The sequence below is a fragment of the Melanotaenia boesemani genome, chromosome 20 (assembly GCF_017639745.1).
Source record: "Melanotaenia boesemani isolate fMelBoe1 chromosome 20, fMelBoe1.pri, whole genome shotgun sequence".
In the NCBI taxonomy this organism is placed as follows: Eukaryota; Metazoa; Chordata; class Actinopteri; order Atheriniformes; family Melanotaeniidae; genus Melanotaenia; species Melanotaenia boesemani.
In genome coordinates this window covers 6,210,028-6,233,538 of record NC_055701.1, presented here as the reverse complement: position 1 = coordinate 6,233,538, position 23,511 = coordinate 6,210,028, and the positions used below count along the sequence as shown (strand labels likewise).

Below are 23,511 nucleotides of genomic sequence, written 5' to 3'. Positions count from 1 at the left end.
TTGCTGTTATAATAATCTTGTCTTGTAAAATATCATAAATAGCCGATTCACTCGTTACTATAACAACTTTTTTTCTGCAACTACACGCGCTACCTAGGCATCATTGCTACATTGAAATGGCGGACTATTTTGTGTTACACATAGTTTTATTTAGGCGGAAGAATACATTCTAATGGTCGCAGCTGTTATGTAGACTGCAGATTTGCTTTTGAAACGGATTTTCTGATTGGACAACACAAACCCGCAATATCTTAACAATATATAGAGCTCGGTGATTGGCTGGGGTGGATCTGCAATGCGTCAAACCACGGCGCGGCAAAGACGAGGGGGAGCACGTCCCGCGTTGAAAATAGAAAAAGAGAGTAGGTTACAGGTTATCATCTATAGGTGTCCCTCAAACTACCTGGGGCGAGTCATAGATATAATACGTACAGAGGAAAGAAAAATAAATAGTCGTAGATAAATTTATTACAAATTAAAGAAAATTTCTTTTAAAATAAAGATTCAGATGAACAGATTGAATTTGTTGTTTAAATTTAATTAATTTAGACTGGCACTCTTCACAGTGGAGGTGTTGACTTAGAAATTTGTGGGGATAATAGAAAAATAAATGTCTTTAGGTACTTAAAAAACAGAAACAAAATTACTTATATTTATTGATAAAAATCAGGTGCTACAACATACAGTCAATAAATCATTTTAGAACAGTATATACAAATCGCTTTTATTTGGCTTTTCATCGCTTTACTCACCTGTAGATTACTTCAAATTCACAACACTGAAGCTTTGTATGTGTCAAATGTGTTTTCATTCAAGTGTGCTGTTGTGTGACTTGTTGCAAGTATACCAAGTTCTTTAATAACACACAAGTGTACATGTTCAGTCTTCTAGTAGTATATCCAGCTCTTCTAAAGGCAATCTCAGTCGGAGTTCTTTCTCCATCATCAGATCGATGAACTCCTGTAGATGCTCAGGGAACAGCTGCATAGCATCCATATACAGACCCTGAACCAAACAAACACAAAGAAACAGACGTTAGTTTGCAGATTTTTTAAACTAATGTAAATGCAGATAATTTGTTGGTGAGGAAATATCGGTGCCTCACCTTTACCCAGGGGATATTTTGCAAGGCCTTGTAGAAGATCCCTCTGGCTTTATCCACATTTCCTTCTGAAACCTACAAATTTAGATGCAAACAGATAAGAAGCACATGACATCTTAAAGCTTTCTGTTTTGTCATTTGTATCACTGCTTTGGGATGTCAGTAATTGTGTGTGAAATTATTTGTCTCACCAAGAAGTACATGTACATTCTCCACAGTAAAGGACAGTGAACACCCATCTCTGCTGCTATGGCACTTTCAAACAGTCCACGAATTCGGTTGCTGAGGCCATTCTCTGGCAGTATCGGCAGACCCTCATCGTAGCAACAACTTCTACAAATAACATACATACAAATAACTTTTTTACCCTTTAGTCTAAAATGGTTCTCAAATCATGAGATCTGGTTGTCTTGTTGTTATAATCAGTGTCATTACTTGTTTACCTCTGAGCAGCATCCACCAGCTGCTTCCTTTTTTGTTCAGCAACAATAGCAAAGAGGCATGGTACTACGCTGCTGTTGTCTTTGGTTACAGAGTGGAAAAAACGTCGAGCCCGGCCAGCGCTATGGTAACGGTTCTCCACCTGAAATGAAGGTTACATGAAGTCTCAAACAAGTACAGTTGTATTTTCACTTGTAACAATTTTATCACGGCTCACCTGAACATAGATGCTCCACAGAGGGGCGCTGCTGGGCCAAGCTGAGAGGGCTGAGGTGAGCGCTTCTCTCAGCGTTACCAAAGGAAACACACTGATGCTCTTGTGGTACTTCAACAGTGCTGCTTGCTGCACAGCCAGCACCTCACACTCCGAAGCTAACTGGCTGACAGCTGTTGAGTGCCTTGCTTCAATGTAAGCACAGGTGGTTTTCTCATTACTGTTCAGCTGTTTCTCAGGTGTTAGTTTGCGATGCAGTTCCTCCATTTTTTCTCTGGCCTGGCTGTAGACAGCAGTAGCTGCTTGGATGCTCACTGTGAGGTACTGGAAAAAGGCATAGCAGCCAACAAGATTTTTCACACTCAACTTCTCCGCTAGCAGGTCTTCATGTCCTAATCATAAAAACAGAAATTAGACCAAATGATTTACACATTTAGATGAATTTCCTATTTATTTATTTATTTATTTTATAAAGGTTAAAACAGTCCACTCTTATTGTATGGAAATCATTACACAGTGTGAAGGATGTAGTGGTATCTACTGGCATATGTAAAATTACAGCCAACTTAATATCCAAAACTCATCCTCCCATCCACAAATGAGAAAAAGTAAAAGCTTTTTCCTGGAGCCAGTGTTTAGCATGTCCTAAGCCATTTTTTGTTATGAATAAAGTAATAAAAACACAACAAGAATAAAAAATATATTCATACTGCATAATTGCCAGTAGATTTTACTAAATGCTACACATTGAAAACTTAAATATCGTGCAGAAAGTTGTATACTTTATTGCATATTTTCTAATTTCAATACTAAATGGTTATTGTCTTGGAAAAACTCAAGATTTTTTCGACACACTTAATAAACTTAATGCTGCATATGGAAACATAATGGGCCCAAATGAGCAAACCCAGCATTTTATTATCTACATGTAAGATCTAACCATCAGACAAGACAGAAAATTTGCTCCTAACCTTTTCCGTCAGGCAGAGGTTTCCAGATGCTTTGTTCCAGGGCTGTTAGGCTGGTATTTAGAGCCTGTTCATAGGATCTCCTGGCTTTCAGGATAGAGACTGGGGAAACGGTCGAAGAGGAGGTTCCCTCTGCGAGCCTGGTCAGTACACACACAGCCTGTGATGTTGTTACATCAGTAAGTTGTCCTTGCTCTTTTGCTTTGTCCTCCACCTCCAACTGGGACCACAGCAGGCAAAGATCGCACAGAGTGGGGCTGCTCGGCCCCTTTGATCCCCCCATTGCTGTGGCTGTGGAGAACACTTTGCGAGCCTCATCTATGTTGCCCAGCATCCACTCCAAATGGGCGTACTCCCGCCACAACACCAATGATGAGCGGTTGTCGGGTTCTTTGAGCAGCTGCTTGGCAACTCGCTTGCTGCTCTTGCCTTGAATGCGAAGACGCTTTTTATTGCAGCTGCACAAACATCGCCAAACCTAACACACAAATGCATATAAATTAATAAATATGTGCACAAAGCAAGTGATAATGCTTTTCATTACAAAGTTCTAATCCTCAAAGAACCAACCTTAAGTTTCTCATACTGGATTACACTTAGAGACAGAAAAGCTCGGTGGTGAGGAGGAAGGATGGGCTGGATCATATTCAACACGTTTGTGAGGAACTTCTCGCCCTGCTTCCCAAGCCCCACCCACTTCCTTGTTCCCTGGAGAGTGGTCATGTGACCTAGACTGTTAACCCCAGAGTCAGGCAGGTTGTAGGAGGTCAGAGGATGCTGGAGCTCAATATCTGCATGGTAGAAGGTAAGCATGTCTGTTATTTTCTTCATATCAATTCAATGTTTCAAAATGGTTAGTTTATATTGCTGGTGACATTTCTTTTACTCTGAGTTAGTAGAGAAAGGTTTTCCAGAAGCAAACCAGGCGGCTGGGGAGCAGAAAGCCCAGATTCTACAGGAAGACCCAGGAAGGACAAGAAATGGAGAAGAAACCGGAGCTGGAGTGCTGGTGACGACAGGCATATCAGGGATGAACCGATGTCATCAAACAAAACCTAAAAGTGGAGATAAAGGGAGGTGGGAATGTCAAACAAACGCCTAGCATACATTTAATCTTTTAAACATCCTGTAGATAAAAATTAAAAAACCCTGAGATATATAAAGAGCTAGCACCTGTCTGTCTGGGTCCTCACAGTCTTCCTCTGACTGACCCTTGGTTTTGTCAGGCCTCCATGGCAACCACTGATCTGCTTCCCGAGACGATTCCACACCCAACCATACTGTCCATCTGGGCTGGCTCCTATCCTTAACCTCTTCTTCATCCTCCTCTTCCTCCTCTTCTTCCTCTGTGGAAAAACACAAACCCACAAAAACTGAACATTTTCCTGTTTTAAGCCATCAATTCATAGATTACAACAGAACATCCGCCCAAAAGCAATTAAAGACAGTTTATGGCTCTAAGGATGTGTGAGTTTTACCTGCACACGGTTGAAGCCACCCTCCTCGCTCTTGTTGGAGCATCCAGGCTTTCCAGCCTCTGGCCCCTACCTCCCCAACTCTTGCCTCTCCACTGTCCCAGAACGGCTCAAAAAACTCAACCTGTACACACAGATGCAAGAAGTGAACTTATTTGCTTTAGCAAAGCATCAAATTATGACCTAAATATGATTTAATGAACAACTATACAACAAAAATCTAAGAAAACACAATCTTGAAATACTTTGCACTTTGGAAACCTGTGGGCTATCATTTGACTAATTTTCAAAAATGAAAATCTGGGATACAGACCAACTCCTGACAACACATCTAAAGCTATAGCTTTTTGTGTACAGGAAAATCTTGAAGTACAAAAAATTAACTAGATATAAACTAATTACAGAAAGAAATTTTGCTTTACTTTCGCGTAAAATAAGACTCCACGGGAAGTCCACGGAGACATGGTATACTTTGGGCTTTGAACCGATTGTAAATACAACCTAACCACATCAATTATTCTATTTTATACTTTCAGTGTTTTAGTTTCCCTAATATTGTCTGTGAGGGTTAGGGCAGTGCTTTTGGAGAACATCACTCTATGTACATAAGTGTGTGGGTGGATTTGTGTGACTCGTGAGTTTGTGGTCTGGAAGATTTGGAAGGGTAAAGATTTTTATACAGTATGTTATTGGCTATGTAAAGCACTTTGTGTTGCAGTTTTTTTCTTTTTTTTCCCCACTCTATCTAGTTATATATCTATATACACACTAAATTGCAACCATATTAGTCGAAATTTCATTTTCATAAACATGGCATATGTCAGTGCTAACATGTTTACAAAAAATGTTCTTCATTAATTTCTACTAATGGTTGTAATATTGTTTAAAATAAAATACAGGGCAGTTTAAATGATTGAATTCCTCAGTGATAACTACAATGTTCATAATGTTAAATTATTCCACTAACAGAACATCAAAAGTCAGGTGTATTTTCTGAGCATGCCTGTGTACCTGCTGCTTGGTGGACAGTTTGCACACGCTGTCAGGCTTGAAGAAAGTAAAGTCAATCATGGCCTGAAACAGTGAAATCGCCTTCTCTGAGTGACCTGACTGACGGAGGAAATGGCACTGCTGAATGAAGATATCTGAGGAAATAAATAAATATAGGCAAAACATTTATGACTAGCAGTCATCGGAATAGGAAAAATTAATAAGTAATGGCAAAATAAATCTTAATTACCCAACATGTCCTCCTCAGTTCCTGGTAGAGCTGGATGAGAAACCATGCTGCCATCCTGCACAGCACTGAGCGTGCTCAGACACTTCCCATATGCAGAGTTGACTTTTGTCACAGTGAAGTTACTAAAGTAACTCTGAGTAAATAGTAGATACTGTCTCCACAAGGGGGCACTGTTTGGATGTAGAAACACCTGAAATGTAACAGATGTATTAAAAATGGCTGAGAGGCCTGAAGTTCCCAAAAAAAAAAACAAAAAAAAAAAAACAACAACCAACAACAACAAAAAAAACAAGAATTACTATGTTTATCTCTACATGGTCAACACTAAATAGTTATCAGTCAGGAAATGCATTAGTGGAGTCTTACAAGTTTCTTCCATTCTTTAGCCAGAGCTGAGGGCTCCCAGAGCTCCTGGCAGATCTTGAGCCTCTCCAGCTGCAGAGCGATGCAGGTGGGGTTGGTGGCTACAGCTCGCTCCGCGATGCTTAGCTTTTTTTCCAGCAGCGCTCTGTAGGAGGACTTACGATGCTCGGCTGAATCACCACCCTGCTGCTCCCCCTCACCTCCAAATACTTCTGCACTCAGCTCATCCTGAAGGAGGTGATAAGGTTTTGAAGGAAGAGCTTTTTTGGCTATTTCCTGACATAATATCATGCATGTAACACCTACGGACAATGCGGATAAGATCTGTGCAGTACAGAAGATTCTTGCACACTGTAGGAATCACTAATCCTAACATGTAGAATACCATAAATGATGGGGAGAAACCCATTTGAAAGACTAACTAGCATTGCTTTCCAAACAAAACATAATTCAAAACCCAAGATATTATACCAGAAAGTAACAAAAACTTGAGAACAACAATGTCCACTTTAGAGCTTCTACTATTTTCTCCAGAAGGTGTCATATGAAAGCAGAGACTCTGCTGACTACAAAAGTTTTATTCCAACTCTAAAAAAAACTGTTCTGTGTTCTCCTATGACTCTGCCGTTGCTTGAAATTAATCATAAAGGTCCTTTCCATGAAAGTGAAGAAGGTTTTATATTTAAGTATTCACTCTTACTATCTAATATCTTGGATTTCACTTTTTTCTGGATCCTCGTGGTGTTTCTAAGGTGAATTTGGGGGTTATGCCTCTATTCCACTAACTCTGACCTTTGATAGAGGTGTCTGTCATCAACATTAGGTGATCGGTTCCTGACATATTTAGAGGCTGTAACACTTCTATTAAAACATCACTAAAAATCGGCTGATTTTCACTAAAAGTAATGTGTTTTTCTTTTGAAAGATATTCATTAAAACATTTTGCTGTATTCTAGGTGAATTTACTTTGACACAGTAACACATATTGATTCTGACACTTCTGTAGTAGTCTCACATATCTCAACCTTCTTTTATAAGTAGAATTATACACACAGCCCTTATAGTTCTGAAGATATAGTTAAAGTTAACTTTATATGTCTGTACATATCTTGCGAAATACACCAAAATTCATCCTCTGCTTTTAACCCATCACTAGTTACACTAGGAGCAGTGGGCTGCCAAATTCAGCACCCGTGGAGCAGTCGGGGACTAAGGGCCTTGCTCAGGGACCCACAATGGTTTTTACCTTATTTGCCAGCACGGGGACTCAAACCCAGGTTCTCCAGACCCAAGCCCACCTAATTCATTTTGGGCATGCCATTTTAGACAGGAGGCGTTAAGCCCTTTAGCATATAATACACCAGACTCTTCAAAACAATGAAGTGCAGACATACATTCATACATGCAAATGAATTCCCTACTCTAAGTTAAGTGAAGCATACTAAAGCAGTGGAGTATTACATGACACAAACTGAGCCTCCATACCTGGTATTGTATGAACTGTATCCACAGCTTTATATCTGCTGGCTGCTCTCTGAGCCGCCTGTTAAATTCCTCAGTCCTCCTAGTCAAAAGAACAGTGTATTCCCCTGTCTGAGTTTCCTGGTTCTGCATATCCTGCTGTCCTTTCCCCTGCAGCCAGAGGGCCGTGGATGAGTCGTAAACTCCAAGTGGATTTATAGATGACATCTGCACTCTGTCTGCTGAATTCAAGCATTAAAGGTTAAAAAATATATCACATAATTACTAGTAAGCTGAATCACTTTTCTCATGTTATGCTCAGTTTAAATCATTATTTTAATTTTTATTAATTAGTTCTTACTGTAGATTTCTGGATCATTTAAATCAAAGCAGGTAATTTCTCCTTATTTTTATTTTAGGTTGTAATATTTAATGTTTGCACTCTCATTACTTATTCCCTTACCCGTTTTTTGTTTTTTGTTATCCCCCTCAGCATCACCCAGGGAGAGAAAGGAGGCTGAGTTGGTGGGATCTCTGCTATCAGTAGTCTCAGGTAATACAGGAACAGGGGGCTCAGACCGAACCAGCTGTCGATTGGCTGCAGAAAAGTATCTGTCTGATGCTTTCTTACTGTCCCCCTTATGTTTCTTTTTTGTCTCTGAATCCTCCCAGCTGATTTCCTGCTTGCGAGAGTCCAGACCCAACGTGGAGTTGCCTTTTCTCTTATACCTGACACACACACACAGTTTCATAATTGTAGTTGTAGTTCATGCCACACACACACACACACACACACACACACACACAAGGATCCACAAAATTATTTCCAGAAATGAGTCATGTTAGAAGTAAACATTTGAGACACATAGCTGGACAGAAACAAAAAATATTCCTGAAAAATCTTTTAAATGTTCGTGTTATATTTTTGAGAAGTGTGTCCTACCTGGCTACGTCTCCTCTGTACAAGGACTTGTAAGTCCAGTTGGCTGGGTCTGGTTTCCGGTCCACACAAAACGGGCAATCTGTGGGTAACTGAAGATCATCTAACCAGGAGAAGTGACTTCCTAACGGAGAAACTAGTTGCCTGCAAGGACGCACACAAACACATACAGAAGACAAAAGCAACCAGTGACTTAATGTACAAATTTATAAATGAATCATCTTTGACATAAAAGTTTTTCCTTACCTTTCTGCCTCTTCTTCCCTTTTGAGATCACTGGGATAGATGGTTTCAGAGTCAGATCCACTGCTGCTGGAATCTCTCCCACTCTTCTTTTTGTGTTTTTTCTTCTTTTTCTTTTTCTTTTCACTTTTCTTTTTCTTCTTTCTTTGTGGCACATCACCATCGCCCTTTTCCTCAGAAGACCCAACATCCCGACCAATACTAAGAAATATGATTACATTGTTTAAACATGAATGAGAATCAAAATCAGCCAAGAAGAAACATTTAACCTGCTTCATGCTAAAACAAATATTTCCTATACTAATTTTCAAAGCAGTATCTTTACTTGTCGAGAAGTGTCTTTGAGTGTCTGGACACTCTTGATTTAATAAGGAGTTAAACAATGATTCACAATAACATCTCAGAAAGACATTAAACTACAGTGTCACATGCTTAAACACGTAATGCTAAATGAGTGGTACCTTCCCTCCCTTATGTTAATGTCCTCGGTTGTCTTCTCTAAAAAACGATTGTGAAGGGAGACTGCATCCCCAGTCTGAAAACTCTTATTGTTCAGCCAATCTAATTCTGTAATGAGAATGGGGGAAAAAATAATTGGTTAATCAGAAATGAAGGATCATGATATGGTAGTCTCTACAAGGGAAAAGCAATTCAGTATAAAATAATCATATTAAGGTAATGCAAAGGATCCATGCATTCGTTGGTGAAATGTGACTGTAGTCCAGCAGTAAAGAAAAGTCTAGCTGGTACAAAAAGCAAACCATACAGTTTAATTTACCATACAAAAACTAATTCTGATGGCTAATGGTTGAAACAAACTTGTAGGAAATCACTTAAGACTTTTCTTTGCCGTGCTTTTCCTTCTTTTTTATGTTGATATGCCAATCTTAGCTAACAAAGACAACAGCAATGCTTCATCAAGCAGACACAAACAAAAAAAGCGATAATAACAATAAATAAATAAATGGATTTCTGGAAATACCATTGTGGTAAAATAATAGTTATATTTAGGGTAAAAACTTAAAGCTAGCTCCTGTCATTTTGCCTCAACGAAAAGCTGACGTTGGTGCAGTCAATGTTAGCTTATTAGCTCATGTTAAAGACCATTTCTATTCTCCTAATAAAGACAGCATTGTGTTTTCGGGAACAATTTCAATTCTTAAGCAAATGTTACATTAAGGAGTGATTACCTTTGGACGAATCGTCAACTTTGTTACTCGCTACTTCAGCAAAAGCTGGAAACAGAGCCATGATGTCGCATGTAAACAGTCGCAGGAATATGACGTTACTTACCAGCTAGACCACAGAAGCCCTCTGTGGTCCATTGAGTATATCGAAGGCCCTGGTCCACTGAAGATAAATTTGTTCTAGATAAAAGGTCGTTCGTCATGTTCTTTATCTCAACAAACTTTTGTCGCTAAAAGTAACAAATACTGCAATGTACGAATAAAACCATTTTAAAAATATTTGAGAGATTTCGATTTGAATGCAGATTGTATGTGAAAATAATTGCTCGATAAATCACATTTATAAATTTTTTTTACAGTCTATAATAACGTCATATAAAATATAATAGTAAAGTCATAGTTTATATGGAGGAGATAAAGTGACACGATTAATTCATAGATTATATCATTAAATAATTACTTAAATGTGTAATTAAATAATTTAAATGATAATTAAATACATAATTATGTTATTAAATGTATAATTAATTCATTAAAATACAAATGAATATATGTAAAAAATGTAATTATTTCACTATTTAATAAATTATTTAATGGTCCTGTGTTGTGTGGTATAGAGGCTTAAATGAAACATACAAAAAAAAACGTTTCTGCAGTCTCCATAGAGATTCTGTTGTGCGTTAAAATGCATTCCAGTTACCAAGGTAACCGCGCCCCATGATCACTATCCAATCAAAGTCGGGATCTAAGTTAATCCTGGCCAATCAGATATCCTATATATTTTGACTGACATTCTGTTCATCCAATTACATTTATGGGCCATCAACCGTTGCCAACGTCCCTATCTTCTCTGTTTTAGACTGTTGCCTTAGTAAGCGAGAGGGTCCATTTTCGTCCGTTCGTTGACCGACAAAAAGTTTTTGATTTCGACTAAAATGAGGGAAATCGTGCATCTGCAGGCTGGCCAGTGTGGCAACCAAATCGGAGCTAAGGTTAGAAAAGCTTGTTCTACGTAACTGAGGTCTTAATTCGGTGGAACACGGTCCAAAAGTTAAATTTACTTTGCGCGGGCTGTGATTAACATCAGCTTATTTAGCTACATTGTTAGCCGTTGGAAGTCATTGGTTTTGACTCTGAATGGTAAGGTAGACTAGCAAGCCAGCCAGTTTAACTGTTGTTCATTCTCTCTTTTCGATTGTAGTTCTGGGAGGTGATAAGTGACGAACACGGCATCGACCCCACCGGGACGTACCATGGGGACAGCGACCTGCAGCTGGAGCGGATCAACGTGTATTACAACGAGGCAACAGGTTAACTTTGCATTGCTAAGCGTTCCCTGCTACACTGTTAGATTAGCTAATTTGTGGATGAGCCATGGTAATTCGATACCTCTCTGAAACCTTGTAAGTACCTTCTCCATCCAGCAGGGGCTCGGGCTCAGTGTGGATGACACATTAAATCAACGAACCCCCAAATAAGCAACGTAATTTTTTTTTTACGGTGCGACGTTAATGTACCTTATGGGGGCAACATATGGTTTGGCAATGTTAAAATTATAGCTTTCTTTTTCAATTTAACGGGAATTAAATTACCTATTTAGACACTTGTAATTTAAACTTGGTACATATGGTTTTGTTTGAAATGTAAATTATCAGGTTTATATAATTATTATAAATAATTTATAACCTATATTTGCAAATACTTTTTTTGCTGGAGTTTATTCTCTACAGTTTGCAGGTACTGTACATTTTTATCTTGGCTTTTCTGTTTATAACTGAAGTATGATTTTAAATTTGTAAACATGTTAAAAGCTTTAAAGCCTAATCAACATCTTAACAAACCTGGAATTGTGTATTGATGAGCATTTTAGCTTTATTTGATCAATATTTCAAATTGCTTATCTCATTTATTATTTATTTAATTTTTTCATACCACTTCTCTTAAACCAGGTGGCAAGTATGTCCCTCGTGCAGTGCTGGTGGACTTGGAGCCTGGCACAATGGACTCTGTGCGGTCTGGCCCCTTTGGTCAGGTGTTTAGACCAGATAACTTTGTCTTTGGTGAGCGTTTGGAACATTTTGAAGGTAGAATAAGATATGAAGATGGTCTGACACCACAGCTCATTAAGATGTCTTTTTCTACATGTAACACAGGCCAGAGTGGAGCAGGTAATAACTGGGCTAAGGGCCACTACACCGAGGGAGCTGAGTTGGTGGACTCAGTCCTGGATGTTGTGAGAAAAGAGGCAGAGAGCTGTGACTGCCTCCAGGGGTTCCAGCTCACACATTCCTTGGGAGGAGGCACAGGCTCTGGTATGGGAACGCTGCTCATAAGCAAGATTCGAGAGGAATACCCAGACCGCATCATGAATACTTTCAGCGTGGTGCCCTCACCTAAGGTTTGTATACTGTATGTTAGTTAGTTTTTTTCTCTCTATCTTCAGGTTTAAATATTGCCTTCCTCACTCTCTCCCTCTGTTCTACTCCAGGTGTCGGACACAGTGGTGGAACCTTACAATGCCACCCTGTCTGTCCACCAGCTGGTTGAAAACACAGATGAGACCTACTGCATTGACAATGAGGCTCTGTATGACATCTGCTTCCGTACTCTGAAACTCACCACACCCACCTATGGCGATCTCAATCACCTCGTCTCAGCCACCATGAGTGGGGTGACCACCTGTCTGCGCTTTCCCGGCCAGCTCAATGCTGATTTAAGAAAACTGGCCGTCAACATGGTTCCCTTCCCCAGGCTACACTTCTTCATGCCTGGCTTTGCCCCCCTGACTAGCCGAGGCAGTCAGCAGTACAGGTAGAGGAGCTGGACTCTGCTGTTGGGATACTCAAATGAGTGGATTTTATTTAAATAAATCCTAATTTAAATGTTTGTCCTTTTCTAGAGCACTGACTGTTCCTGAGCTCACCCAGCAAATGTTTGATGCCAAGAACATGATGGCAGCTTGCGACCCACGGCACGGGCGTTACCTCACAGTTGCAGCCATCTTCCGAGGCCGAATGTCCATGAAGGAGGTGGATGAGCAGATGCTGAATGTCCAGAACAAAAACAGCAGCTACTTTGTGGAGTGGATCCCCAACAATGTCAAAACGGCGGTCTGTGACATCCCTCCGCGTGGCCTCAAGATGGCTGCCACTTTCATTGGCAACAGCACAGCCATTCAGGAGCTGTTCAAACGCATCTCTGAACAGTTCACCGCCATGTTTCGTCGTAAGGCTTTCCTCCACTGGTGAGTGCAGCACAGTAAGGAGCAGTGTGCTCCTATGCTGGCAGATAAACACCAATTTGTGAATAATTATATGATTTATGTTGTCACAGGTACACGGGTGAAGGCATGGATGAAATGGAGTTCACAGAGGCTGAGAGCAACATGAATGACCTGGTATCTGAGTACCAGCAGTACCAGGAGGCCACTGCTGAGGAAGAGGGAGAGTTTGAAGAGGAGGGTGAAGAAGACATGGCCTAAACACATACTATGATCTTTTTCCTACTATGCAACTGTTAAGACTGGACTTGGTTCAAATGTATTCAGTAATCCAACAATTTCAGATTTTAAAAAGATGAGTTTTATTTACAACTGTAAAACAAACAAACAAAAAAAAACTTCTTGTCCAGCCTTAACAGGAGTTCAAATATGTTCCCAGAACTTGGCTTTTATATCTTAAATGTCTTGTCTGTTTTATGTTGTAAGTTCTTGCGTCCTGTTTTAAATGTCAGTGTTTTAAAGTTCTTGATTTCCTCTCTGTTTAGTATGCATTTCCCAAAATTTCCCCGAGGGCTCTCCGAAGGGATTAATAAAGTATTTCTATTCTATTCTATGTCACTTCAACTGCACTCCCACGCCTGATATTCATTAACAGAAGAAACCAAAAACTGGAAGTCATTGTTACAACCAGATGTGTGCAGTCAGCTGCACTAACACTAAATATTGACTCCTTTGGGCTGTTTCACACACATTTGTTTTCTTCTGGGGAAGGGAGGTTCTGTTATGAATGTAAAATGATTGGGGTTAATAAGCAGTTAAGTAATGATCTACAAGTTTGGAACTTGGTGTAACGACTGTATTATTCATATTGTTAGTTTATGATTGTATTTCAGTGGATGTGTGACGGAGTTAATGTTGACTTCTGTGCTACACCAACACTTTGTCCACTCAGTCTTTATACAGATGTGGAAATCTTAGTCATTTTGCCAGCTGCAAGTTTAAAATACGTTTGCGATTTAAAAAAAAAAAGGATAATGACCAGTTAAAGGAGTTTTTTGTTGAATCTGATACATGATCTAGTTGACATGGAATATATTTTATTTAAAACATAATTAAAAAGTTAAAATGCACTAAAAGACTGGACAGGGTGTTGGGAGTCAGTTGCTGTTCTCAAAGTGCTTGTTCTGGGTTTTTGAAGTGTAGTTGGATTTTAATAAAGCTTTTTTGACTTGGTGCTAAAATGTGGACTACTGATTTTGTCTTCGTGGCTTTCTCATTTACAAGTGTTTGTTTAACCTGTGAATTGCAGTAATATAATGCCTGATTTTGATTAAATGTAAATTACCTTGAGGTCAGCTTCAATCTGTAGAGAAATCAAAAGGAAACCAGGTATTGCTGCATTTTCGTCAACTAGTGACTAATATGTCAGGTTTTGTTTTAAGTTGGAAAGATGAGTTTACAGATATTAAAGAACATTACAGTTTAATGGTGTAATAAGGCTCACCACGTAGACTTCACAATTGTAACAGGGCAACATGTTGATTGTGCCAATGACAACATTTTTCTTTGTCATATTTTAGGTGTTTGTTCTACATGATTTAGTCCCTTTTAGAGTTGATATAAAACTCCCAAACAAGATAAAAGGGCTTAAACTGATATTTAAGCTACTGGCATGAATATTAAAGGTGAAAATACTTAATACAAATAAAAATGCAATCACAGATGTTGGAAGTACACAAATATGAAAAAAATCTCATTTTAAATCTTAGACTCCAAAACATATTTTTTCTCTTTTTTAATTAACCATTTCAAACTGATTACACTCAACACTACATTTCAATTCCATCACACTTCTGTCACAAGTCATTTGTCCCACAACCGAAGAAATAAGATGAACTTTCTTTTTAATACTCAATGGCAACACAGCAGGTTTTCCACATAACAGAAGACATCCCATCATCTTTGGGCCTGGTCTTAGTGAAAGACCATCAGGAAAGAATTTCAGACAGCAGCAATAACATTTCATTTACAGTGGTGACAAAATATTTTATTATGCTTAAAGAGATTCGGCAACATGAATTGGCCTTGTGTAACTTAAGGTAAGAAAGGTTTTATATTGGTCTGAGACAAAACGTGGCTAAAATGATCAAACAGATTCAAGTAATCATCAAATCAGATGCATCCACTCCCTGACAACTAATTTAGATTAATATTTTTTTTTGTTAAATTACCTGTAAGAACTCCCATCTACTCATGAAGGTACCAGGAATGACTCCAGATGTTTGTATGGCTGAGAAAAGCCTCATTTAAAGAACCATACATATTGCATACGCAATAGAAGTATTTATAATTTCTCTATAGCTTACTAAAATTCTAACTCCAGTGAAAGGAAGTAAAACAACAAAATGATACAGGGCCATCGCCTTAAAGGAGAAGATAATGGCACCAGTAGGGGTACCCACAGGTTAATTATGTATGGAGCAGAGGAAATAAAAGCTGTAACCCTTTTAGTCATGTTTGAGCTGTATTTTAAAATATTCCAATACAATGCAACCCCAGGGGTTAGCATTTAATATATACCGCAACTCTACTGATGTGGATATAAAGAACGAAAGAAAAATATGCTTCTAAACTAAAAAGGCCACATGGAATAACCATTACAGAAGGAACAGTGTTACTGTTACTAAATATAATAAGAACTGAGAGGCACTGAGAGTTTTTCCTATAAATCCAAGAGGTGTTACACTCCTGAAAAAACTCTTTAAGATCAAGGGAAAAAGTACAAGTTATCCTATTTCAAGCTGCAAGTAGAGCTTTAAAATCCTTGAAGGTGAAACAGGAGAAAGAGATGAAAAATAGAGTAATCAATTTAATGAAAACTGCATTTAAACTCAAACTTTTATCAGCTGATGAAAAGTTTAAGATCATCGTAAAAAAAAAACTAATCAAAAAAGAACTATAAACGTCAAAAAAGCACTAATGCGAGTAGCTCCATTATTGTTGCTGCTCACTCTGAAAATCGGTTCAGGTGCGTTCAATACGAATGTTGGGTGAGAATGTTGCTCCATGTGGTGAAGGTGCTCCACTTGGGGCATCCACCGTCTGAAACTCATGTCCATGGAAACTTCTCTTGCCATTCACACACAAGCTGCTCCAAAAGACGGACGTTGGAGACTTTTTGTTCTATAACCATCAGGATCTTTAAAGAAATTTAAAATGACTGTTTTGCTCTGTCCAAACTTGGAAGTGATGCACCTTGTGATTGCTTGAAAGAAAATGTCATAAAAGCCAGATGTTTGTGCAGATTTAGACTTTTTACAGTGTTGATCTTCGACTTTTGATCAGCTGATTTCTTACTTTCAGATTAAGTCGCTTTGGAGAACAGCTTCTACTAAATGACTAGAAAATCCATTTTTTCTTTTAAATAAATTGGCTTCTCTAACTTTTGTTTCTTGCTTCCATTTCTTTTCTCACTTTAAAGCTCTACTTTAACCTGGTTATGATTCACCAGCACAAAATGTGAATACTTGTACTTTTTGGTCTTAAGATTTCATTTGAGTGTACATCTCTAATTTGATTTTTAATCAACTACCATCCAGTCAGTTTCAGACACATCTGAACATATTTGATGTGAAGAGCATACTAAAAGTTGAACTTTCAAACACTAAACTGATTGTATGTGGTTTCATTTGTGTGAGATTTTTATATCTCTTTATATACTGAATCAAGACAGGAATGGATCAATTTATGTGAACTAATTAAAAAAAGTCAAAGATGGTATATTTAGTTTTCTGGATGATCGTTCGTTTCCTGAAGTCAGCTTCCATCCTGTGAGCTATAAAAAATTATACAAGCCAATATTCTCCAGAAAAAAGTGCTGAAACAAAAAGGGGTGACCCCATTTTCATACCTTAATAAACCTTTGTTTGCTGCACAGTGTAAGAAAATGTGAACTTAAAAACATCTTACTGGTAGAACGTAATAAGAAATGTTTTTTTCTTTTTGAATAACAGACGTGTTATTGTGAATTTCTGAGGATGGGATGGATGCTGGAGTAATAGTTGCCGCTCTGTCACTGGTCTATCTTTCATCCATCTCCCCTTTTCATATCAATCTGACATGACGAATGTATGAAATGTTTGGCTTTAGGGGAGCTTCCTGTACGATCAGCATTATTTAGCATCACCCTCAGTAGAGACTGAGCACTTCTTGAGCACTTCTTGTTCCTGCTGAAGCTCTTTGACAGCCAAGATGCGTGTGAGCATGCTCTGTAGGGTAGTAGCGTCCAGTGGTTGAGAAGTGTACCAGAGGGAACTGTTGGGTCAAAAAAGTGGAAATACAGAAAATCATCTTTCTTCTTTCTTAAGTAGAAAATGACAGTATCTCTGTATTTTACAAGTATGTTCCTCTGTGAAGAGCTTACAGGGTTTTGTTTGTCTTATCAATAATAAACACCAGGTAAGACAAATCTGTATGAAGGAATGAGCTAAAATCCTTCTTATGTCTACATGCTGCCTACTTAAAGGAATTGTTCAACATCTGGGAATTTGGTCATGATACATCAAATACTCTTACAGTTTTCCACATTTAAGTCTACCTTTCTTGTAGGTGCCGATGCAAAGCTCAGGTGATAAGTGACTGGATCTTACCTGTGTGTATCGACATTCTGTTCAGGTTGGAGGTAAAACAAATCGGTTCGGTTTTTCACAGATTCTGGGCTGTTGGAGAGCAAAACAGCAAAGAAGTTGGTTTTCTTAGCAGCAGTGATGAAGTTAGCTTGTCTGCAGCCAATCTGTGCATTTCTCACCATCTAGAGAGGTAGAACTCATAGAGTCTGACCGGACAGTGCAGAGGGTTGGTTACGTTTTCTAACATCTCTAGGGCTCCCTCATTCTCAACCTGCTGTGTTCTGAATCGCTCTAATAAACAAGAGGAACAAAACACAGATTACTTCTTTTTCCCCTCCTAAATACACCTCAGTTTAATGCGTTTAAACTTTTATTGTAGTAATTTCATACTCCACAATATTCTTAAACATATCAATCATGTGAAACAGAATACCAACTTTCCACAGAATTACTATTCCATATAAAAAACACAACTAAAAGCATGAAGATACACTCACCAGTGGTTTTATTAAGAACACATTTTTGATACCTTGTTAAGCCAAAAATCTAATCAGCCAATCACATGGCAGCAATTCATTACATTTAGTCATGTAAACATGGTGAAGATGACTTGCTGAAGTTCAATCTGAGCATCAGAATGAGGAAGAAAGAGGATTTAAGTGACTTTGAATGTGGCTGTTGGTCTGACTACTTCAGAAAATGCTGATCTACTGGGATTTTCACACACAACCATCTCAGGAGTTTCCAGAGAATGGTCTGAAGAAGAGAAAATATCCAGTGTGCAGCAGTTATCTGGACCACAATGTGTTGTTGATGTCAGAGGTCAGAGGAGAATGGGCAGACTGGTTGGAATGATAGAAAGGCAACAGAAAGTTAAATAAGCACTGGTTCCAGTCAAGGTCTGCAGAACAGCATCTCTGAACACACAACTCTTCCAACCTAGAAGCAGATGGGCTACAACAGCAGAAGACCACACCGGGTGCCTCCTGTCAGCTAAGAACAGGAAACTGAGGCTAAAATTCACACAGACTCACCAACACTGGACACATGTAGAAATGCTGCTGGTCTGATGAGTCTCCATTTCAGCAGCTACATTCAGATGGTAGGATTAGAATTTGGTGGAAACAGCATGAAAGCATGGATCCATCCATGTACACACAGTTCAGGCTGCTGGAGATGTAATGGTGTGGGGGATGTTTTTATGCACACTTTGGGCTGCTAGTACCAACATTTTCTACATTTAATACAATAAAAATCCATTACCTGTCTGTTCACAGCCGGATGTGGTGGTGGTGCTTCTCTGGTAATGAAGGTAACAGACTTTTCCTGCTCGACTGCAGGGTTTGGAGTGCCGAGTGAAGTTGGAGAAAGACAGGTGCTGGTGTTGTGCCAAGGTATTTAAGTGGAAGTTTTTGGTGCAGAAGAAGAGCAGCGTGTTGAGCAACACGATGGGAGAATACGCACCCAGCTGCTTGCACTCCCACAGGTAGGACTCCTCAACTCGGGAGAGAGCAACGCAACCTGGAGGGGTGAAGAGGAGGTTTGTCTGTCCGATGTTGAAGAACAGGTAGTACTCAGCAGGTTTCTCTGATCTTTCTTGTTGTTAACGTGGCTTGAAACAAAAAATGTATGGTGGTAAACTGAAGGAGGTGAAGGTACTAACAACCCTGAACTGAGGAAAAATCTGGGTTTTACATCATTATTACATATAGCCAACCAGCTCCTTTAGGTATAACTAATCTGCCACTAATATAGCAAATGTACAATGTGTGTGCAGAGGACTTTTTTTCAGTAAATGCAGTCTTATGTATAAAAGACCCAACATATAAAGTATGACAGATGATATTTGGTTTAACAGAAAATTTAGAGTAAAATGTGAGTGACTGTACCACTTGCTAGAAGCTTAGGTTTCCAGAGACGAAGCATCCCACTGATTTCTCTGGCAAACTGGCTGTGCAGCTCGTCAGTGAAGATGTTCTCTATCCGGCCCATCATGAAAAGATACTGTAACACGACAATAAAGACTGAGTCACTACAGTGGGAGAAAGAAAACAGGCTAAAGCAAAGATGGGAACCAGGGCAGATGTGTTTAAGTGCACCTGCTGTATCCCGAGACAGAGGTAGAAGATGCTGTCTGGGCTGTAAGTCTCTCCGTTCGGGCGTCGTACTTCTCTGATGAAGTGAGACAGAGCAAAGCTCAGCTCTGCCGAATTGCACTGCAGGATGTCTTCTTTAATATCCACTTGACTCACTGCAGGAATAAAGAATGAAAAATTTTTTACAGCAGTGTTAATTAACTCACACGTGAGTGCAGATATAACAGTCTCAGCTTACACTGTTGTGGTTGCTTGTTGCGCTGTTGGACCCAGCTCCTCCAGGCTTTGACGCCATACATGTGGTTCAATGTGGAGGTGGCTGGAGGCACTACCGGAGTCCGTTCTATTAAAGCGATTCGCCTGCGACCCTGCATGGACAGATAATAAATACCAGAGAGCAGGAAAAATTTAACATGGCTGACAGGTCTATACTGCTTGTTAACACAAATATCTAATCAGCCAATCACATAGCAGCAACTCAATACATTTACTTGTGTAGACATGGTCAAGATGCATTCAAACTGAGCATCAAAATGAGGACCAAAGGGGATTTAAGTGACTTTAAATGTGGCATGGTTGTTGGTCTTACTCTAAGTATCTCAGAAACTGCTGATCTACTGGGATTTTCACACACAACCAGGGTTTCCAGAGAATGGTCTAAAGAAGAGAAAACATCCTGTGAGCAGCAGTTGTCTGGACCACAATGTCTTCTTGATGTCAGAGGAAAATGGGCAGACTAGTCGGAGATGATAGGTCTGCAGAATAGCATCTCTGAACACACAACATATCCAACCTTGAAGAAGATGGGCTACAGCAGCAGAAGACCACACCGGGTGCCTCCTGTCAGCTAAGAACAGCAAACTGAGGCTAAAATTCACACAGACTCACCAACACTGGACAACAGAAGATGGAAAAATGTTGCCTGGTCTGATGAGTCTTCATTTCGCCTGCTACATGCAGACGGTAGGATCAGAATTTGTTGGAAACATCATGAAAACATGGATCCATTCTGCGTTGTATCAACAATACAGGCTGGTGTAATGGTGTGGGAGATATTTTCTTGGAATCTTTTTGGCTCCTTAGTACCAACGTGGCCTGGTTTAACCACCACAGCCTACCTGAGTATTGTTGCTGACCATGTCCATCCTTTATGACCACAGTGGAGCATCTTCTGATGGCTACTTCCAGCAGGATAATGCACCATGTCACAAAGCTCACATAGTCTACACCTGGTTTCAGCTATCAGATCTCAGTATAATCGAGCAGCTTTGGGATGAGGTGGAACGGGAGATTTTCATCGTGAAAATGCAGCCGACAAATTGGCAGCAACTGTGTGTCATGATGTATCATATTCATTTGGTTTATTTCACTTTGTGTGTTGCTGTTAGCAGCATTAATCCAGTTCATCTCTAATATGAACAAATATTGATGGATTTAACTGTGAATAAATGAGAATTTCTTAATATAATTCTCCAATGTTCAGTGTCAGTATTCTAAGTGCTATGAAATGTAATATAAACATTATTTTCTTTGGATGTTTATATTCATACACCTTCCTTTTAAACAATCGCTTATATCTAATTATTGTCTGTTAGTGGTATTCTAAATGTATAATTTCTAATCTAAATTATTGCATCTTCTATCTATATACATTAACACTAGTTGCTAGCTAACAGCAATTTAAAACACATGCCCATTTCATAACTCTTGCATGTGTTGATGTAATTGTCAGAGGGACCGTTGACATGACCTTTAGCCTCTTGTCAGGATTGGACCATTAAGTGTTTTTCAGTTACAAATACAGACTATTTTCTATCCTTACAACGATGTGACTAGAAAGATCCATCATACTAAGAAAGCATGTTTGACTTTTAGAAGCACCTAACTTAAATTCACCAAAAAAGTGCCAATAAGTGCTTTCAGTATTTCTTATATAACTGCACGTTATATTTTACTGCCTGTTTCCATCAGGACTCCACATGTAACATTCAGTGTAATTCCCTTACATCAAGAAGCAGAGAAGTTTCTTAAACGGTAATTTCCACTATTATCTCTCTTAGAGTCCATAAGATCAGCTTGAAAATCACAGAATCAAAGTGAAGGACAAAAATAAACAAATTTGTGCTCATCTGTCAGGGATGTCCTACCCGTTTCCTGCTGGTGGAACCCTCTCTGGGTCTTTTCACTCCTCGTTGTGGAACAGACGTCTTCTGATACAATGATTCTGCCAAAAAACAAAAAACCCTTAATTGCTTGTGTGCGTCGTAAAATTTATTTTCCAAGTGGTAGCATCCCAAACAATTACACACATAAAACTCAAATTTATAAGCTTCAGCGATGAGATTCCTCACCAGATGGAAAGTCAGTTTCCAGGTCCATCATCGGTGAGGAGGGAGGCTGATCTTTTGAGCTGGTGGCAGGAAAGTCGCTCACTGTTTTACTTGTTTCTGGCTGGTTATCAAGCTGAGGATCAGCTGACTCTGTGGTGCTTTCTGAACATACAGTAAGCAGCAGTTCAGTCTGGACTGCTTTGTGAGCTTTGTCATCCTCACGGATTGTGAAAGCGACCATCTCAGACTTCATCTCCCGAGTATATGAAGAGCTGCTCTGGTCTACAGGTAGCAGTAAAGAGAATATTTTTTAGTTCCAACCAGAGTAGCATAAATACACCCAAGTAAGAACTTTCTTTTCATATGACTGAAGTTTATAAAAACTAGAATATATCCATCTTATTTCCAATTCTCACCTGTAGTGGAAACAGAGTCATGTCTCTGTTTTTCTTCTTCTGTAGCAAATGTCTCTGACTGAGCAGCAGCATCTTTCATGACTTTTTCCTGTGGTGGAACTACAACAGGTACCGGAACCTGCAACAAACAAGTCAGTTTGACTTCCTGCTGAAAATAAAAGCAATTATTCCATTTTTCTACTAAATGAGTGGAGCATAAGGGAACGTACAGGCATAGGTACCACCACTGGGACAGGCGTGTGCTGGGAGTACATGTTCATAGGCACTGGAATGAAAACTGGTACTGGGACTGGAACCATCAACACTTTAACCTTCTCTTCTCCTGCTGTAGATGAAATTAAAACCAAAAAAATTTGTATTATTCTGTTTTTCAAGCAGAGCAAATCATTTTAAAATGCATATAAATATATTAACATGTGAACAAAACACACTTAGAGCCTAGTGTCTCAAACTTATTAAAAACTTGCTGCAGTGAAATAAACTTTAAAGAATAAAATTAATAAGGCAGCACTATCAACAAAACTATCAATAAGGTGGAAAGCTCTTTATATTTTATTTTAAAAGTGCAATATTGATGTCTGATATGTATTGGATCAAAAATATCATCACTAAGCTCATTTTTGTTTGGAAGAAATTAAATCAATGAGCTGAATGAACTAAAGCGGAGCTCCTAACCTGCTTTTTGTGAGGACACCCTTCATGCAACAACCAAAAAGCAGTGAAAAATCAAAACTACCAGGATAGAAACTCACAACTCTACTACTTTAGTTACATGGACAACAACTAATTGGATGCACAAGAGGTACTCTTCCAGGTAGTTTTTTTTTTTTAATATATATATAAAAAGGTAAGGCAAAGAAAGTTTATTTGCATAGCACATCTGTGTTTTCAGGCTTCCAAAAGGCCAGTTCTGTGTGAACAAAACATCCAAATGTGTGGACATGGCCTTAACTTTAATAATCACACAGGCTCTGTACAGTCAAACCCTCAGGTTAAGAACCACTGAAGCAGTCATGTCCTTCATCATAAATCCAGTCCTAACGTGCAAAAGCTAAATTTGGCCAGCAGATGTCGCTATTTCCACTACTGAGTTGCTATAAAACTACATTTCTTTTACATTAATAACCTTCAATCATCCACCATATTTGTCTTGTGTAAAATGTACTTCCTCAAACTGAAAACATATT

General features: G+C 39.0%; 3 protein-coding genes across 7 annotated transcripts in view; 1 reads left to right on the top strand and 2 right to left on the bottom strand.

Annotated features, from left to right (window-relative positions):
* Positions 1-517: 517 nt before the first annotated feature.
* nrde2 (NRDE-2, necessary for RNA interference, domain containing) lies at positions 518-9,738 on the bottom strand. 2 transcript variants are annotated; one of them, XM_041972548.1, is made up of 19 exons: positions 9,638-9,738; positions 8,909-9,014; positions 8,451-8,648; positions 8,208-8,348; positions 7,728-7,993; positions 7,289-7,506; positions 5,807-6,031; positions 5,441-5,630; positions 5,212-5,345; positions 4,204-4,324; positions 3,899-4,071; positions 3,612-3,780; positions 3,296-3,516; positions 2,729-3,203; positions 1,761-2,149; positions 1,546-1,685; positions 1,294-1,435; positions 1,106-1,177; positions 518-1,005 (listed from the first exon to the last, which is right to left on the bottom strand). In XM_041972548.1, the coding sequence occupies exons 1-19, from the start codon at positions 9,696-9,698 to the stop codon at positions 880-882; spliced, it is 3,567 nt and encodes a 1,188-aa protein (XP_041828482.1). In that variant the 5' UTR covers positions 9,699-9,738; the 3' UTR covers positions 518-879. The 2 variants fall into 2 exon arrangements, with proteins under 2 accessions (XP_041828482.1, XP_041828483.1); XM_041972549.1 differs by having other exon boundaries at positions 7,289-7,503.
* Positions 9,739-10,476: 738 nt separating this feature from the next.
* On the top strand, positions 10,477-13,396 carry LOC121631800 (tubulin beta-4B chain). Its single transcript, XM_041972871.1, has 7 exons — positions 10,477-10,626; positions 10,836-10,944; positions 11,584-11,694; positions 11,788-12,032; positions 12,123-12,445; positions 12,534-12,878; positions 12,968-13,396. Exons 1-7 carry the CDS (start codon positions 10,570-10,572, stop codon positions 13,113-13,115), a joined length of 1,338 nt encoding a protein of 445 aa, XP_041828805.1. The 5' UTR covers positions 10,477-10,569; the 3' UTR covers positions 13,116-13,396.
* Positions 13,397-14,001: 605 nt separating this feature from the next.
* LOC121631798 (zinc finger MYM-type protein 4-like) overlaps positions 14,002-23,511 on the bottom strand; it is a 28,269-nt gene continuing 18,759 nt past the window's right edge. For all 4 annotated transcript variants that reach the window (XM_041972869.1, XM_041972867.1, XM_041972868.1 and 1 more), the window contains 11 exons: positions 22,534-22,649; positions 22,325-22,442; positions 21,930-22,190; positions 21,726-21,802; positions 19,817-19,946; positions 19,582-19,733; positions 19,372-19,486; positions 18,746-19,003; positions 17,662-17,773; positions 17,504-17,572; positions 14,002-17,168 (listed from right to left, as the gene is read on the bottom strand). In XM_041972869.1, coding sequence (XP_041828803.1) covers positions 17,027-17,168; positions 17,504-17,572; positions 17,662-17,773; positions 18,746-19,003; positions 19,372-19,486; positions 19,582-19,733; positions 19,817-19,946; positions 21,726-21,802; positions 21,930-22,190; positions 22,325-22,442; positions 22,534-22,649 — 1,550 coding nt within the window. In that variant the 3' untranslated portion in view covers positions 14,002-17,026. The remainder of the gene's footprint in view (positions 17,169-17,503; positions 17,573-17,661; positions 17,774-18,745; positions 19,004-19,371; positions 19,487-19,581; positions 19,734-19,816; positions 19,947-21,725; positions 21,803-21,929; positions 22,191-22,324; positions 22,443-22,533; positions 22,650-23,511) is intronic.